At 40.9% G+C, this 19,983-nt stretch overlaps 1 protein-coding gene across 1 annotated transcript; it reads left to right on the plus strand.

The window, feature by feature from the left end:
* Positions 1 to 1,612: 1,612 nt before the first annotated feature.
* On the plus strand, positions 1,613 to 10,639 carry LOC308367146 (transcription termination factor 1-like; the record flags this gene model as incomplete). The annotated part of the gene is made up of 10 exons (XM_080840961.1): positions 1,613 to 1,618; positions 2,149 to 2,713; positions 4,375 to 4,560; positions 4,781 to 4,859; positions 6,749 to 6,873; positions 7,310 to 7,517; positions 9,353 to 9,439; positions 9,714 to 9,779; positions 10,169 to 10,254; positions 10,509 to 10,639. 10 exons carry the CDS (start codon positions 1,613 to 1,615, stop codon positions 10,637 to 10,639), a joined length of 1,539 nt encoding a protein of 512 aa, XP_080697087.1.
* Between the last annotated feature and the right edge of the window lie 9,344 nt (positions 10,640 to 19,983).

Genomic DNA, 19,983 nt, shown 5'->3' on the forward strand with positions numbered 1-19,983 from the left:
CCTCTTGCTATTATTTAGGCCCAGCTCTTCGTCCAAAGCCAAATCTATTACGTGAAATACATTACCTATTCTATGGATAGAAAGGACATATAATACAAGTGTCCACAAATACTACAGTGGTGACAAACAATGAGAAAGCAAAAGGCTCAACCCAGTCAGTGAGGGATTGCACAATCTGAGATGAGGCACTGCTCGTCGCTGCCTCACCTCACATGTCCTCCCCTCTGTTTGAACAATAAATGCGCAAATTCGGCCATTTCTGATAATAAAATTGCTTGAAATGATCATACATAAATTACAGCTGTACAGTAGATAAATATAGATTGTATTTGATCATTATTCGATTTTTACTTTTCATGATAACATATTTTGTCTTAACTAGACATTAAGCTAATAATGGCTATTAAAATGTGATAAAAAAAAGTTTCACCCTCATATATCGTGATATCATATCAATATCGTCTGAACAGTGGAAAATATCGTGATATGAATTTTAGCTCATATAGCCCACCCCTATGCACAAGTGAAACTGCTCATTTTTTAGTTTGAATGACATTTTAAGTTTTGACCTAAATCAAGATATGCGTTACCTGTGGTACGATTTTCAAAACGGTGATTTTACCTAGAAATGCCTGCCAAATAAGTAAGTAAAGCAGTTATTTATGCATGTTTGTGTTTTCCTGTTTGTTTTTGATATGCACTAGTTTAAACAAATGTCCCTTTAAGTAGCAAAACAGACAAAAAGACTTGTGGTCGTGCACTGGTGCGCGCGCTCATCCAAGATGGCGGGAAAGATGTGATTCTGCAATATACGGGCACACGTCTTTTTGTCTGTTTTGCTACAGGTAACGCATATCTTGATCTATTATTATTATTATTATTATTATTATTATGTCTCAATGCATCTTGTATGTCATGTTTATGACACAATTGATGAAATAGCTTATTGGGGTTGTGGTTCTGTCATCTTGGAGGAAATCTGTCAAACCAATCATCATTCACCAAGTTCATATAAACCTCCTACTACATCTTCACATTGATATAACAGTTTACATCTTTTAATTTCCTGTGTAATGCCTTCCAGTAAATCTATGTTCTTTTGGCTATTGTACCCATATACATTCATCAAAATCAAATGTGAGTTGTTAAAATTCATTACAGCTACCAGCCAGTGTTCATGGTCCTCTACCTTTGCTTCAATTGATTTCCCAGAGCAGTTATTTAGTAAAATTGCAACCCCTCCTGACCGTTCAGTGCCATGTCTAAATACAAAAACATTCTCCCCACTGCTGAGACCAAAAGCTACAACATTAACATGCTGCTTACACACTGGTGCTTCAGTATCATAATCTAAAATGTTGTTTATAATCATATCTCTCAGAGCGACCAACTAGTACTTTCACTAATAATTTGTAATACCGAAACTACATTTTGAGGCTAATATACTTTGACTTAACTAGGCTTTTTCATCCAGGACTTTAACTTTGTTACATTGTTGAAATGGTACTTAAGGGTCTAAACCATATACATATGTCTGAGCCGCTGATGACTGATGATATGAATCTGCTTGCTTTTGATTCTTTGTGCCCCAGGAACAACTCCAGACCACGAGATGGCGGTAAGATACATCTTTGTGAAAAAGTGCCAATTCAGGGTCATCGCCGAGAAACCCAAATTTACATGGGTTAAGTTCTATTGGTCTGTTTAGGTAGTCTGGGCAGAACAACAATGCTTTATATATTTAACAACACACTGGCAATGCTAGTTTAGTTTACAACATTGTAAAATGACGCTTACATTGTGTGCGTTAACATATGCCTAACTACTGTCTGTGAATTCCAAACTGGTTTAACGTTAGCCTGAACATTAGCTAGCTATTTACGTTCAAATTACTGTACACACCCAGCCATTGAACAAGCATATCTTGCTCGAGGAGAAAATACATATGTGTAGATTTCATCAAAACACTGATTTAATTAATTTAACTTATTTAATTGTCATTTAAGATATGTATTATCACAATGAAATAAATTCTCAGATGACTTTTCCTCTCTACATTTTGAAGTAAAATGCAGATCAGTTTTAAGTGGCACAAAGATTCAGTGAAGACATATGCATGTCCATGTTCCTTTATTCACGCTGTTATAGGGGGAAAACCTACTTGAGGTGACCGTGATGGAGGAAGAGCTTGTCTTTCATAAAAAGAAGAAGAACAAGAGCAAGAAGCAGCTTTTAGAGGCGATGCCAGAGACAACCACTACGGAAGTCGACTCTCATAAGAAACATAAACACAAAAAGAAGAAAACAAAGAGTGAGAAAGATGACTGTAGACCCGTCAAGGGCCAGTGTGGCACAAGAGAAGGGCAAAACAAAAAGAAAAGAAAACGCAATGCAGAGAACGTAAGTGTGACACAAGAGGGAGCAGATGATGCTGCTGCTCTGGAGAGAGAGGTGAAGAAGAAAAAGAAGAAGAAAAGGAGAATTGAAGAGCCAGACCGTCCTGTAGCGAAGGTCAGAAAGACACCCACACAGCCTGCTGCAGACACACACTCTCCCACAGACGCGCAGCTTCACCCAGATGTGCTGGACATTGACGATGCCATCAGGAAGGAGATCAAAGAGTTCTTGCCTCAATACGAGTTTACCAACATTGAGGATGTGAAGAATATCGTCAGATATGACCTACCACGCTACAGAATGTACAAGAAGCAAGGTGAGTAAGCAAATTGATTTTAGCCATTGGGAGTATCCAAAGTAGGGCTGGGCTGTATATCGATATTTGAGATATATCGATATTTTAAAAAACGAGATATGGAATGAGACGCTATCGTCAACATCGATATAGTTTCATTTCCGTTTAAAGTACAGCACATTTGTTCCGAATAACAGCCATTTCGAGCCGCGGCTGCCGCCTCCTACTCTGCCTCCGGCTCACACACACACAGCCCCGCCCCCACTCACGTCACTTTTTTTAAATCCCCTACAGCGCGAAAATGATTTTCTGTTATGTTTGAGATTCCTGTTATGTTTTAAGTTACATTTAATTCAATTAAATAACATCACACAACGTGTGGCTTTGACTGAAACGTTGCAGATGCGTCTTTCTGTCATGGGCCAAATAAAGACTGGCAGGCAACTCATGCGCGACTGCGCTTTCGCTGGCTACATCGAATCTAAACGACACGTAGGCCCGATTACCTCAAATATCAAATGAACGGACGGTAAAGATCCCTATGGCGAGGCTACGTGCAGTTTCGGTAGGTCGGACGATTTATGAATTTGCCTATTTTAATGCAGCTGCCGTCACGTAAGTTAATGGTTATGCTGCGACTCCTTGAAAATCTTGGTTACACTCTGCACCGCCCGTTGTCTCACCAGGATTGCGAACTTTGCAACTTGCTGCAGCTGCTTGGTCGGTCTCTTCCTCTCTAACTTGATCAGGCATAGTACGGTTTAAGTAGCATCACTGCTAATGTTAGTTAGTTAGCAAGTAGGCTATCTGTGGCTGACATCTGACTGACAGATACATTGTTGACGCACACTTTGTTGCAAATTGTACATACATGTGATTTAAATAGGCTAAAAGGTTACATAGTGTATGACATAGATGATAAATATTGACACTTACCAGGAACACAGTTCGTCAGCCGTCAGTTTCAATACAAGTTGACCAGACTACTTGCTATGAAAGATGTGAAGCACAAAAACCGTTGCAAATGACAGCAGTCAATTCACTTTACGCGGGTGTTAATCAAATAATCAACGGAACTTTTTGGAACATTCTGAAGAGCTGTATAATTTGATGAGATACGTAAATGACATCCCAAAAATATAACAGGCACATCAGCAACTTGCTGATTCTTTTCATGTAGGTAGACTGATTCATTTAACAAATTTAGGATTGAGAACAAGCACAGCGACGTCACTGAAAAAGAGAGCACAGAATACCGAGTTGGAGCGTGCCAACGGCAACTATGTTATTAATGCGTAAAAAAATATCGATATTTATCTTATATCGACATTTTGCTTGAAAATATCGAGATATGACTTTTGGTCCATATCGCCCAGCCCTAATCCAAAGCCAGCAGTGCACTGTAAAACAGGGTGAATAAGTTTGCATTTTCAGAGGGGAGGAGTTTATCTTCATTCAGGCCATAGGGAATATGTGAGGCCTGCAGCAGTGTTATGTATATATTGCCCAGGACCTTTTCTCATGATTCTGGTATGGTTTGTTATGACATTCTGAGTTAAACATCATTTAGATTTTTGTGTTTGAGAAGTTGATGGACCACTGACCACTTGAGGGATAAATTCAGTCATGTGATCCAGGGTTTTTGTTTTTATCGCTCTTCCTCCGCCCCCACCATGCCACAGGGATCCCTCTGCGAACTGGGTGGTTCAGCACGGCCGAGAACGAGCGGCTGAAACAGAATGTGAAGGACTTTCTGGCCCTTTCTGGTATTGACAGCGAGTTAAAGCTTTTCAGACCCACACGCTTCCCAGATGAGAATGAAACCATCCTAAGGCTGAAGATGAGGTTCAACTTCCTCAGGTGTTTATGTGAGTATAGATATCAGATGTCATGTCATGTATGAGTATGAGACATGTGAGTGAGTGACACAGGCTGAGTTTTGTTCTGAGAGTGTGCCCACTGCTGTCATACCTACATACTTTTTTTTTTAGATGATACTTGTCAAATTGTATCAAGTGACTGGAAGTTAGAGGTGTACATCAGTGCAGCCTGCAGTGCAGCAGTGAATTGTGTCCTGTTCCTGAACAGGTGCCGGGATCCCTCGTTCCTGGAACTCTATCCTTAATAGAGCCAGGAGGATGTGCAACAGCAAAAATTACAAGGGGAGGTAAACACAAGCTTCTCAAAAATAGGTTTTTTGTGCCCAGACAGACATTTTAATAAGGCCTCAGGTGACTAAAAGTTCCTCCACCAGGTGAGCAGCACAGTGGGGTTCAGTGTGTGTGAGTGTGTGTGTGTGTGTGTGTCTAGTGATGAAACTGCAGGGTCATGTTGGGGATGTTTTATCAGTGTTATGAAATGTGTGTGTGAGAGCATCGTCATGTTGGGGGTGTTTCATCAGTTTTATTGACAGAGATAATTTCGAAACAGAATTAATGACTTAAGAATATATTAAACCAAGTGCCTTGTGTTAAACTAGGGTTAGGGTTGTCATGTGTTGATGTCAGCAGGGACATGGCTTTTCTGTGTGTGTGTGTGTAACTTAGATTATAAGGTGCCACTTAGTCTGCATGAAGGATGTTTTGGACTAAACTGAAACCCTTCTAAACTGACATCTTTACAAGACAGAAAGCAAAGTTAGAAATCCACGGACGTCAAAGACCCACCATGTGGTTATCCCTGCTGACGTACAGTATTCATTTGGTGCCAAAAATCACTAAACTTCTATCTATATAAACCTCTGTGATGGGTTTAATAGGGCCAATAGTTTTCCGCGTCAAAAAAAAGCAAATTCCGTGTCACGTTTTTGGTAATTCCGTGATTCCGCGTCAAAAAAATAAAAACAGCCGTATAATGCCTTTCTGCACGTTAACTGTATGAAAAACTCTGTTGATAGTGATGTTGCCTAGCAACGCTGTTTGCTTGCGTGCAGCACCCACAGTTAAGATACTGTCGAGTTCAGTTTGTCGCTAAGTAGTTGACCATACTGTGCCTTATACATTTCCAATGCTTAAATCATCATTGTTCGACCTGTATGTGAGGCATTATGTGCATACTTAATGAAAGTAAGGGTTTTCATGAAGTTGCTTCTGTAATAGATCGTGTATTAATACCAAATTTTGGGCTACCTGCTCGTGCTATTAGTAGTGATTAGCATGATGCTAAGCGGAGATTTAGCTATGTTCTGTTCTTATGTTGATACGCTGTAATAAAGATGGGTTCAATCCTGTTAAGATTTCGACTGGATGAGATATGAATGAGATCCATGTTGCCTAGTGTAATGTCCACTATTGTATGTATCTAGTAATATTAGTTGTGTAATTGTTATTGTGTAGCATAACTCATGGTAATGTAATTCAGTGCAGTGCGAATTAGTCCCCATAAATTAGACTGCTTGGTAACTCGGTGAATAATACGTGCCCTTCTTAGATTGTTGTTTGCCAGCCATCAACACAACAGAAGACTTAACATTTTTAGTTTTTAATGCGATTGGGAAGATGAGCAAATTAACGTGACTACCGTTGAAAAGGGGGGCGTGGCCGGAGCAGAGTTCAGCGCAGACGTGACATTTTCTGACCGCTTTTGTTCTTTAATTAATGTTTGTTCATTGTTGCGATCGTTGTTGTGTTTATTTGAAAGAAATTCAGTCTTACAGGGTAAAATACAGGGGGTTTTGGGCGATTTTGATGCACAAAATTATGTTTCCGTTTGAAAAGTTGCAATTCCGTTTTCAGTGGTCCATTCCGTTTCAGATGGTCCATTCCGCGTATTCCGTCCGTTTTCCGTTTTCGCGGAAAACTATTGGCCCTAGTTTAATATTGCTTCTCTCTCGTCTGCTGCAGTCTGGGAGTTAGCCCGTGCTTCTCTCCGACCTGCTGTGACGTGGGTGAGCCCAACAAGCTGCTTGTTGTGGTTTAATTAATATACTTATATGCAACTCCCTGAGGTAGCTTGAGTGAATATTCACCTAACAGTTATGACTCTGTGTGTGTGTGTGAGAGCAGCATCAGTTTGGGGGTGTTTCATTAGTGTTATAACTGTTCCCCCTTTCTGCAGGTTTACAGAAGATGAGGACAAATACTTGAAGGATCTGTATAGGCAGCATGGGTCAAACTGGACGGCCATATCAGACAAGATGGGTCGCAGTTGTTCAGCCGTGCGGAATCACTTTCACGGGATGTGTAAGTGATCAGATTTACATCAGAACATCCACAGTGTCCGCAATTGTAATCCCAAACATTTTTTTTATCCAAACATTGAATTGCTCCTCATGGTCCTCTAGCTGTCCGTTCAGTGTTTGCTCTCAAAATAAATCTGATTTGAAAACAAACTGTGAATTCCAGCCATAGAACATGTCCAGGCAATCACTGCATTACTTCAGGGTTAGGCTGGAAGGGAGGGGTAAAATGTGACTGCCGATCAAGCTTAAATATTAATAACTTTTTTGCCAGAATCATGGACTGGACCTTAAAGCTAATTTTGTGATTGGCCATCTAGACGGACAGTAAGCAAACTGATAGACACAGGGTAGGTAGACATTAAAACTAATGCAGACGACTGAGGTTTATGAATACTGACCCAGTCTTGTTTTATGCTTTGTCACTTCCTGTCCCTCAGCTGAGGCTCATGGGGCATGGTCCGAGGCAGAGTTTAAGGTCCTCCTGACGTGCGTACACCAGCAGCTGCTTGAGAGGGCTGAGCCCGGAGGAGAGGGCGGTGACAGGTCTGCGGTCATCCAGAAGAAGGACTTGCATAAGAAACTGGCCTGGAGGCGTGTGGCCGAGCAGGTCCAGACTCGAAGCTCGTTGAAGTGCAGGGCGAAGTGGTGAGAAAGCTCATGCCACAGTCACATCACGTTGCACACAAAACATGTTCAGTTCAGGTACATTTTCCTGTGACAGGCTGAATAATCCATGAGAACATAGACGAAACTGGCAAGGAACCCCAGCAAGCAAGCCTCCACGGGCCCCATGCAGGCAGGCTGTGGGCACTGTGGGCTAGGGCTAGCCCACACCAATCCTACACAGGCCCGGTGTGGGCTTGCCCAAGCGAGACCTGCAGCTTTGGGTCACTGCGGGCTGTCACCCGATAGCCCGACAAAAGATTCTAGACCCAGCAAGCAAGGCTGTACAGGCCCCCTTAGGGCCGGCACAAGGGCCCTTTGAGGGCTGCCCACGCAATGCCCCTCCCCCTGCGTGGGCAGCCCTAACATAGCCCACAGGAGCCCTAACTAGGCCCACACAGAGCCTGCACTCATTTTTAGCTTATTTATTTATTGAATATATTTATATTTTTTTCTGTGGCTGAGAGGTGCAAACCAACATTACAAAATCTGAAACACTTTAACAAAGCTTGAGAAAAATGTACATTTTGGAAAACATTTCTACATATCATGAATCAAAAATACATTACCACAACACATTAACAAGTCCCGAAACCAATTTACATTTCAGAAAACAAATTAACAAGACGCGAAACACTTTAACAAATGACATTAACCGGAAAGGGAATGTACTAACTCTGTGATTGATGTGGACATAGACATATAAACGTACATTCATGTCTATGGACGTGGTAGTGATAACGGAAGTGCTCAATTTGAGTTTATGGAGTTCGTGGTGAAAAAGCTAACTGAATGATGCTGGGTTATACCGCAGAAAGGATTTCTCCTCTATAAACATAGTCATAATCAGGGCAATACGACTGGAACTTTGTGGACCTGGACAGCTGTTTGGTTACCGCATGATGTGGCAGGTGCTCAAACAAAAGTACAATCTGCGAGTGAAGAGGGATCATGTAATGAATTTGCTCCAGGAGCTCAATCATCGAGGGTGCAAATGCTCAAAAAAATCAAGTGTTTACAGAGACCTCAAGCTGATGTGTACACCATGTAAACATGACGACATATCCACGATTACAGTGTACGAGTTTCCCTCATTAAAATATTGTATGCAATGCTACAGAATATCTGGTCCTTCAGTCTGGTCTGCTCCATTTAAAAACAATAAAGACCGACCACACGAAAAACTAAATTTCGTTAATGGGCTCATATGTTTGCCACAAGCCCTTTCGGGACTTGTTAAAATGTTATTTAGTTTTATAATATGTAATTTCCAAAATGTAAATTTGTCTCACGCTTTGTTAAAGTGTTTCAGATTTTGTAATGTTGGTTTGCACCTCTCGGCCACCGTAAAATATAAATATAAAAATTAGTGCAGGGGCCCGTACGGCCACACGAAAAACTAAATTTCGTTAATTGGCTCATATGTTTGCCACAAGTCCTTTCGGGACTTGTTAAAATGTTATTTAGTTTTATAATATGTAATTTCCAAAATGTAAATTTGTCTCAAGCTTTGTTAAAGTGTTTGAGATTTTGTAATGTTGGTTTGCACCTCTTGGCCACCGTAAAATATAAATATAAAAATTAGTGCAGGGGCCCGTACAGGCCCTGTGAAGGCATGCTTGCTGGGACAGTTTCCTTAACACGGAGACCATATGCAGATCCTGCTTCTGTCTGTCACAGCTTTGACGTGTGTGTGTGTGTCTGTGTCTGTGTCTGTGTGTCTATGAGTTTAGTGTGTGTGTGTGTGTGTGTGTGTGTCCTTGCCTTTGTGAGCTAAGATAAACCCTGTTGATGCTGTCTCTGCCTGTGTTGTGTAGGATGAGTTACCTGATGGGTAAAATGAAGACTGGTGGAAAGATCTACGGGAGGAAGAGCATAGAGGGGCACATCCAGCTGATCAAAGAGTATGTTTCAAACTGGTACTCTGGTTACCTCTAAGTACAGCTGATCAAAGCATCGATTTCAAACTGTTACTCTGGTAACGTGTAGATCCAGCTAATCAAAGCATCTTCACGTGTATCTAACTTCACTCTGAAGCAGCTACTTTGAGTAGTACTCCAGATGGCATTTTCTATTCAAATACCTCCGTCTGGACATTTAAGAAATCCCGCTTAAGTGAGAGTCTCCTGTGATGACCTTATTTCTGAAGTTAACCCAGTTTCTGTGTGCCCCGACCAGGATCAAAGAAATGGATGTGAAGGAATCTGCAGACATTGTCTGGGAAGACCTCACTCATCTGTTTGGGTAAGGGGCTCATGTAAGCAAGTACATGGGAGACTGACAAGTACAAAGCTTAGGTTCTTGAATGCTGGCTACTTCCTGTGCTGTTAAGGTCATAATCAATATGGGTTGGCCTATTGGCCTTAAATATGCGTTTGCATTGAAACTACTCTTAGACTACCTGTTTATGCACAAGCATCGTGTGTCAGTGTGATATTGAGTGAATCGTGTTTCAGTGTGATATTTGAGTGACTCATGTGTTAGTATGACATTAAGTGAAGTGTGTGTGAGTGTGATGTTTGGGTATGTTGTTTGTAAGTGTGATATTGAGTGAAGTGTGTGTGAGTGTGATGTTTGTGTATGTTGTGTGTAAGTGATGTTGAGTGAAAGTTTCCTGTGATTTCTCTATGAAGCAACAGCATACCTGCCTACCTCCAAATGAAATTCATGCAGCTGAAGGTGACCAATGTTCCAGACTCGAACAGAAAGTCTTTCTGTGGTGAGTACTGCCCCCTGCTGGTTCATGTATCTCTCTCGTTCATGTCTAAAACAGTTGTCTGTTTTCTGGTGGAGTATGCAAAAGTGACCTTGGGTTTGAGAAAAGCACTACATCACGAAAACAACAACTTCACTTTTGTTGTTCTCTTCCCTTTTCCTCTGCTTCTCCTCTTCTTCTGTCTTGCTCTTCTTCCTCTGCCGCATTGTCTCTCTGTCTGTCCCCTTCAACCTCCCTCCCTCTGTCTCTGATGGCAGACATCATTGATTGGCTATATGAAATCACCCTGCCTATGCTGGAGGAGGAGCTAAAGGATTGTGAGGATGATGAAGAGCCCACAGAGCAGCGAGACTCTTACAAGCTGTCAGAGATCTTCCCCATCCTCTGAAACACCCCAACGCCATCCCAACTCATCACCAGAGAGAAGGGTCACTCACATAAGTTAAATAAATAATGAAGGAGTTTTGAACCCTGAGTCTGTTGACCATTTTGTTTTATGTGATTTTCTTGTGGTCAGCAGTAGAGAAAGACATTTGGCATTTTCACCAGAGTTTAACTTCATCACAGAGTCTCATCACCGGTTAACCCATCAGACTGGCCAACCTGTGTCTGTCACAATCGTGCATGTAACCTCCGCCGTTATCTCATATTAGTTGTTGAAGCTGACAGAATATTAATAAGCACGCTAAAGTTGAAGAAGGGACCGGAGGACGAAGTCAGGTTTCTGTAGTTTTATTTCAGCGTGGAGACCCCCTCTCTGCTGGTGCTTAGAGAAAGGTCTACCCGACAGCAGAATGCGTTGGCATTTATACAGTTCAGTCAGGTAGAATGCAATAGGGCAGGTTAGGACCACACCCTTTAGGTGAGAGGAAGGGGCAAAGTTGGGAGAGGGGTTCACCTATGGGGGAGGGGGGGGTGGTACCAAGTTACAAAGGATTTTAGGGGGAGGGGGGGTCACAGTCATTTGCTTGGTCTCAGGTGCTATGCACACGAAGTCTAGGGCCTCCGAATCGGATTTACTTTTCACACCAATCGAATCTTTTAATTTCGTAAATACGGAGGCTGGCAACGAGAGATTTGCGTAAACACGGAGGCAGCAGATTGCGGTGAACCGACTGTAGTACATACCTCACGCCTGTGGGTGGCGCTTTAGCGCTTTATTTACACAACTGAAAAAACGTGAAAAACCTAGAAGAAGAGACTCAAAAGCACAAGGTAAAGGAAGCAGCAAACGGATAAACAAATTACACAAGACATTCAAGCTCCAATTAACAACATTACATTATGATGGTTAATAAAATCAGTGGTCAGACTAAATGATATGCGAAAATGAATTATTTTTTCTATTGATAATAAAGAGTTTGGAACAGTAACATGACATGTCTGTCATCCCATTTCCCATGATGCATTGCTCCGAGCATTTTACATACATTTATGAATAAAAAAGCAAATCGCTGGCCAATTTATATTTGTGGTCATGAAAGTTATGTTACGTCTGAATAAGAAGAATTAGATCAAGATAGGGGGCTAATCAAAAATCAGAAGACTGGGTTAATGTTAGTGAATTCGAGGCCCACCATGAGTGAGATTTTGAGGGAGAACAAGTTATTTATATACTGGTTGGAGATGGCGGAAAAGATCACGTGGGGCAGTGACGTCATCAGGTTGCGTGAAACCGTGCAGACGAACACCAGCCCCCGTACCGATTCAAATCTACTCACTTTCTACCCCGGACTGCGATCGTTGCAGAAACAAGGTGCGGATAGAGAGTGTTCGTATGTATGATAGGGCTATCTGTATTAGCTATCCGTATCAGATTGACAAACTAGGCTCCATGTAAACGACCTCTCAGTGAGACAGACAGAGTACACATCCAAAGTGAGTTGCAGATACAAAATTAGGAGTTAATGTCTTACTACAACAGAATAGCAGTATTTCCAGTTCCATCAAAGCTGTAAGGGCTTCTGTGGCTTGACTTTTAACAATCAGTATAATAACCAGTGTGGGTAGAATATTAACAATCAGTATAAACACTAAAATATTCATGATAACAAAATATTAAGACTACTATACTACTACAAAATGATTGACACTATTGATATGAGTTACATTATGGGCACTCTGTTTAAAAAGTATGGGCCTAGGGATGTGTGGGGAGCCTTAGGGGTGACCGAGATAACTATCTACACTCATGCAACTATCTACAGTCATGCCTGAAGGGGTGACCGAGATAACTATCTAGTCATGAAAGGGTGACCAAGATAACTACAGTGGGGAAAATAAGTATTTGAAACCCTGGTGATTTCACAAGTTTGGCCACTTGAAAAGAAATGTGTGATCTATAATTGTAATGGTAGGTGTATATCAACAGTGAGAAACATAATATCAACAAAAAAATCCAGAAAAATGCATTTGATAACATTTATGACTTTATTTGCATTTGATGCAAAAAATAAGTATTTGAACCCCTAGCAAAACTGACTCACAAAAATGACTTCGTACTTGTGGAATAAACCTTGTTGGCAAGCACAGACGTCATACGTTTCTCGTAGTTGGTCACCAGGTTCACACACATCTCAGGAGGGATTTTTGTCCACTCCTCTTTGCAGATCCTCTCCAAAATATTTAATGTTGCGTTTTCAATGGGAGGGAATGAGGTTCAAGCCCAATATTCCACGTTACATGGCCCCATCCATAGTCCCCTTGATGCGGTGGAGTCGTCCTGTACCCTTGGCAGAGAAACAGCCCCAAAGCATAATGTTTCCACCTCCATGCTTGATGGTGGGTATGATGTACTCCTGGGGTCATATTCAGCATTCCCCCCCCTGTCAAACACGGCAAGTCGAGTTGATGCCAAAGAGATTGATTTTGGTATCATCTGACCACATTCTGTCTCCCAATCCTCCTTAGAATCATTCAAGTGTGCATTGGCAAACTTCAGATGGCCCTGTACATCCTCTTCCTTCAGCAGGGGGACCTTGCGAGTGCTGCAGTACTTACGGCGTGGTGTGTTGCCAATGGTTTTCTTGGTGACTGTGATCCCAGCTGCCTTGAGATCAATCACAAGCTCCCGCTGTGTAGTTCTGGGGTTATTCAATAGTTGTCTGCTTCTCACCAAGCTGCTTGCCAATGGTTTTGTAGCCGATTCCAGCCTTGTGCAGGTCTAAAATCTTATCTCTGACTTCCTTGGACAACTCTTTGGTCTTGCCCATGGTGGTGAGGTTGAAGGTGTGAAGTTTGATTCTCTACTGCTTGCCAATTGCATGAACAGCATGAACTGTTTCAGTTTCAGTTTTCAGTTTCAGTTTGTTTATTTGTTGAAGAGGGACAGTGTACATTAATAAACATTCAAATGTAAATGCACCCAATTGTAGCCAAAAGGCTAGTTTCCATTGGCAGTCCCCCTGCCAGGGTGTTAATGGCTAAACAACTTAAAAAAAGGCATTAACTATATATACACATATACTGTACATATATACAAACATAACAATGACAAAATAAAAATGTAATTAAATACCAATATATAAGTTCTAGTGACCCACTAATGCTCACATCTTTGGTTATTTATTAGCCATGTTTTAAGATTTATTTTAAAGCTTTTAAATTAGGTTGATTCTCTAATGTTCTGTGGGAGATGGTTCCATTCCTGGGCTGACCGAACTGAGAAAACCGACGGTCCAAATACACTTTTTTTTAAAGGAGTATCACAGTCTCCTCTTGCTGCCCCTCGAGTAGCACTGGTTGCTGATGTTCTCAACTTGACTAGGCTGCATAGTGGTGGGGGGGCCAGGTTAAACCGGATTTTGATCATTAAACAGCAGTTCTTAAATGTGATCAGATTGTCCCAACTCAAAAGTCTGTATTTTTGGAGGACAGAACAGTGATGGTGTGAATTAGGTTTTTTCAAGTATTTTGAGAGCCTGTTTGTGAATAGATTTGTTTCTGCAATCTATTGTCTGAAGTTGCACTTGCGCTATTTCATAAGACCTAGCCATGTATATTGCTTTGTCTAGCGCCAAATCAGATCCGACATTAAGCAGCTTTTCATGAACTGAAACTCTGAACACCACACGATCCCTTATCATGTATTCACTGTTAGCATATCCAAAGTCCTTGTAAGCAGTCTCAATTCTGTGATAAACTGTTCAAAAGGCTTGCTATTTTAAAACTTTTGCTTTTGCCTCTGTTAATATCCATGTATGATAGATGTCTTTACCTTTTTCTCAGACCAACAAAAGAAGATAGCTTCACTTCTCCTCTTCTGTTTACTTCTTAAACATCAATTCACATGTATCACCATGCTACAGGCAGGTTGATTGAATCCCAATTCATACGAGGTGAAGGAACTCCAGTAACGTCCATTCTTTTTTGAGTCTTTTCCAAGTTCACTCTGACATCATGTCGTGTTTCGTATTGTACGTACAAAAATCAGGAGCAAACCGACATGCTTTAAACTGTATTTAGTTAGTACTGATGCTGGAGTAACATAATGTGTGACCTGGCTGGGTCATGTCTCACTCTAAACGCACACTGAGGATGCGCAGTAGGAATGCAACATATAAATCATGAAGCGCACTGATTGGCCAGCAGGAACATATCAAATAATATTCAAAGTGAATATGACACCCCGTTTTAAGTATCTGGGGGTGCAACTCACTGAGGACCTAACATGGACCCTCCACACACAACATCTGACAAAGGCATCTAGGCAGCGGTTGTACTTCCTCCGGAGGCTGAGGTTTCCCCTCCCCAACATACCTCAGATGATTTGATAGTAAGTGTAGTAAACTCTACTCTATCGCTTATAAGATTGTAAAATACACATTATATTATATCTTAAACAAAAATTTGAGTAGGAAAGGATAGTACAATCCCTGTCGTTATTTACTGTATGTAATAGAGCATTGTCTTATACTATATTTTAAGTGAAACTTCCCATTTGTTGAACTTCAGTAATACGTTGTGTAATATTTGTACTATATGGTTCATGTGTTAGCAAGTATGAGTTAAACTTACAGTAGCCATTAGAGTGAGTTTGTTGTTCTTGTGGCCTGTGAGTGACCGCTCGGTCACCCCAAGTTATTGTGATGCGGCGACTGGAGATAGTGGTGAAGAGGAACAAACCACGGTGTAGAGAGGATAGATTTTATACAAAAATATATATTGGTATTTATTTGGCTCCATCACCAAACATACAAACAAACATAAATATGTAGTTAAACAGTTCTCAAAATTAGCTTACTTTACACAGCAATGCAACAATATTCCAACCGTATTTCAATAGCATGTTATTGCATTCACCTCACATCAACAAGTGCTCCTCTCTACCACCCCTTCCAAAGGAATGAGGCATGTTAAATAATGCTGCCCATTAGGCTAGAATGGACCAATAAACTCCAATTGGATCTAACCATGTCAGTGGGGTTAGTCCTGTAATGCACATAATACATTACATTAACAAATACACCAATTCACCACCAAGTTCACCAATGATCCAACAAGAATACATTTACCATATTTACAGCTCTTACACATACGACCCATGATATTAATAAACATTCATAACAAACGTTACATGAAACACCCCTCATAGGCCGCAAGGTGAAGCACAAAAAGTCCTTTAGAAAATGAATCCCGCTCCACTCACTGGCATCTACACAATCTTTAGCTTATAAAAAAGAACGAGTCGTGATTATTTACCAAAAAAAGTTTGTCGAACTGAAATTCCAGTCGGTTGTCTATGTGTCTTTGTTTTATGCCGAACTAGAGTCTTCAGAGCGTAATATGAAAGGCTGAAACATTAACAGCAGGTAAACACACACACACACACACACACACACACACACACGGTGGTTGAGTGACTGAAAGGTACAATTATGTGTGAGAGATATGTCAACAAACTCATTGAGCCATCCTTTTTGTTTCATTAAAGCCAATTGCAGAAAGCTGCCGAGTTGAAGGACGACCAAAGTATTCTTTTGCATATAAAAGACAAAGATTGTGTGGCTCTGGAGGTGCAGTACCGCAAAAGCTGTTACAATCGGTACACCAGGTTTTTGACGAAGCCTGAAAAAACTGAGAAATAACAGTGTGTTATTTATTAAATTGCATTTCAAGGAGCTACTAACTTAACATTTCATCTGCATTCTGTTGTATGTGCACACAATCACAACACTTATTCATTTCTTTACTTCTCATTTATATGTGTTTAAGGAATGAGCCCATGTTTGATGTCAGCTATAAGATATTTAAGTAAACATTTCATCTGCATTCTGTTGTATGTGCACACAATCACAACACTCATTCATTTCTTTACTTCTCATTCATATGTGTTTTAGGAATGAGCACATGTTTGATGTCAGCTTTAAGATATTCTGTGAGAGGATCATTGGCCAAAGGCTGCTTGTCAACCAGGAGGTGCTCAGAATGGACCAGCTGAGGAAGGCCTTCATTGAACTTGTGAAAGCAAATGAAGGTCTTGATGCTTCAAACTACAGGTAACTGCAATGCATTTTTCCTCAAGTCTTATTATTTGTCATGTGCAAGTCCAGCTTTACACAACTTGTGAGTGACAGGCATGATAAACTGTTTTTAAGTCTGCTGTTTGCACATACATGTACCAGTTGGCAACCAAGAGAACAGCTGTAGGTGTGTGTGCTGTTTAATGTGCTATATGGCAGATAGGTTCTAGCCTGTAATGTCTTGTACCACCTCCACCACTCTCTGCTTTTCATGATACTCCTGTGACTCTTAATTGTCAATGTTTTGTTGTATTGCAGACTGGGTATGTTGAAGAGGAGGCTGTAATTGTGCCAACACAAAAGAATCTGAGGAACTAGAAGATAACTGTCCTGACACTGACAGTGAGGACTGAGTGTACTTAATCTGTTATTTCTTATTCAGATTTGTACAGTTTTATATATCATGTTTCATAAAGAGTGTTTTTATGGTTCATCAGTGTTGTTTTCATTTTTGGAAGAATTAATTAATGAATGAACAAACAGATGGTCATTGGTACAATTAGTGCCTTTTATTGATACAATGACGGAGGTTTATTTGTAACATACATAGAAATACTGCAGTTTTTTCTGTGTGAGTGGGAATAAATAGCAAGAGGAAGTTTAAAGTGCAGTGTGTGTACAGTCCATGTGCAAGTGTGAAAATAGGTTTAATTGATGTTTATAGTCATTGTGTGTGTTCAGGATACAGAATGCTTGAGGAAAGAAGCTCCTCCTCAGTCTCTCTGTTCTGGTCTTGTAGCAGCAGAGACGTTTGCCTGACCTCAGTCCATGGTCAGAATGTTAGGAATCCTTTACAATACCTTGGGCCCTGGTAGTCTTTTCTTGTAGGTCTCCTGCAGAATATGGAGAGATGCTCTGATGATGCGGTGCTGCAGTCACAGGCTGTACAGTTCCCATACCAAGTGATGCTGTCAGGACACACAGCTGATGGGTGCAGATGCTCTGAACTTCCTCAGCTGACGTAGGAAGTACAGTCTTTGCCTTTATTTCTTCGGTGTGCTGAGTGTTCACAGTCCATGTCGTCAGTAAGGTGTATTCCCATGTATGTCAAACTTGATCTAAATTACTTAACATAAACATAACATTATCGTGCCTCATTGTTCTTCTTGGACGCGGCTATGTATACAGCACTAATTAGAATTAATTTAGCCCACTTTTGAGGATGTCTTCCTCTTTCGGTAACGTTGAAGCTAACCACACGGGAGCCGCCATCTTGCCACGCTGTTGACAAAAAGCAAAGCAGCCCTCTCATTGGTGTAGCATGATCACGTGTCAAACCGTGGCACGGCTCCCGAACAAAATCTTATTATGCTCTGAAGACTCTAGTTCTGCATAAACAATCGACTGTAATTTCAGCGACGAACTTTTTTTTGTAACTAACCACGACTCGTTCTTTTTTATAAGCTAACGATTGTGTAGATGCCAGTGAGTGGAACGGAGTGTTCACCTTACGGCCTATCATTCCAATTCCCGTCTCCCCTCCCTCGAGGGACGTGGATAAATAGTACCGCTCCTCAGCAGCTTACGCTTTCGCAAACAGGCAGCAGTGCGGAAGGTGTGAGTATGTCTGTCTGTTTGTATGTATGTATAAATGAATTAACCAACCGGTGTTGTATACTTTAACAGAGAGTATATATGTGATGACGAAGTGGGTACCGCACTAGGGCATGGATTGTAATGTTAATACAACAGGTGTACTGTGATTATGGTGATTTAAATATGTTGTGTTCTACCACGGGAAAGTTGCAGCCATGTAATGGCGTTCTTGCCTGAACTCATGTCAGGCCTAACTCCGCCAACAATGGCAGTGACACAGCCTACATAGACGTAGATTACGGGGGACGGGGGGAACATGTCCCCCACCACTATTCATAATTTGAATTTTGTCCCCACCACTTTTAAAAATGTGCAAACCAATTGCGACCGAAAAAAATCCCCGAAATTGTCGAGTCTAAATCATGCGATGACATCCTCACAGCATGCACACCTGCCTGGCTGTGTGTGGAGCAAATAAGTTATAAATAGCAACATTATTTAAGCCGTTGAAGACAACGCAAGTCTAGTTTTCTCTAGGAAATGGAAGCTTGTAGAAGCACTGGCTGATGTTTATAAAACTACTCGCGATCTGTATTCACACTTATGGTGACTCTTTTTCGATTTTATTTTTTTCACTTAAATGTTTTACGGACTTCAACGTAAGAAAATATCTCCACCTTATTCATGAACACCTGAACATTGGTATACACGAATGGGTGCGTGTGTATGTGTGCATCCGTGAGTCCAATGTCTCTCAATTCAATTCAATAGGTGCTTTATTGGCATGACAAGGTCACTTACATTGCCAAAGCAGTTGTATACAATATACAACCATACATAGACATACAATTACAGTAATTGGTTTAAAAATAAAATTAAATCAGAAAGTCAAATATTGTGTGTGTGTGTGTGTGTCTGCACGTGAGTTTGTACATGCGTACTTGCAAGTGTGTCATTCACTGTCCCTCAGGTTGTGGCATGCTATTATATATTGGGCAGCAAGGCTTGCTGTGTGACCCTCTCCTAATATGATCTGACATTTTGAAATGTCATCTAATTCATTGAAATTTGGAATCTCTTTGTTGAATTTTTCAAAATAAATGCCTCTCTTTTGGGCTAGTGATGTACATTTTAGGAGAAAGTGCATCTCTGTCTCGACCTCACCTGTCGTGCAGTGACCACATATTCGCTGTTCTTTTGGTTGCCATGATTTTTTGTGTCTTCCTTTTTCGATTTCCAGCTTGTGGTCACTTAGCCTGTACTTGGTTAGGGTCCGTCTCTGTTTTCTATCTCTGACAGTATAGAGATATTCTGCTAATTTATATTCTCGGTTTAGGGCCAGATAACATTGTAATCTACTTTGATTTTTTGTTTCTTCTTTCCAATATTCCAAATAGGCTTCTTTACATTGTTTCATGATTTGGTATACTCTGATTGGTTTTTGGAAAACAGTGTTGTTGCGAGACTGATCAGAGTGGGTGTTGGTAGTTAGTCTCTGCAACAACTGATGTAGGGGACTTTTTTCTGGGCTCAGCTCTTGGATATGGAGGGCGTTATAATGAAGGGTGTCTGTTGGGCTGGATTTAACATGATTAAAAAAATGTAGTGCTCTTTTGTTAATGTTCATAATTAGAGGGTATCTTCCTAATTCTGCTCTACATGCGTTCGTTGGTGT

This window comes from Sprattus sprattus, assembly GCF_963457725.1.
Source record: "Sprattus sprattus genome assembly, chromosome: 6".
Lineage (NCBI taxonomy): Eukaryota > Metazoa > Chordata > Actinopteri > Clupeiformes > Clupeidae > Sprattus > Sprattus sprattus.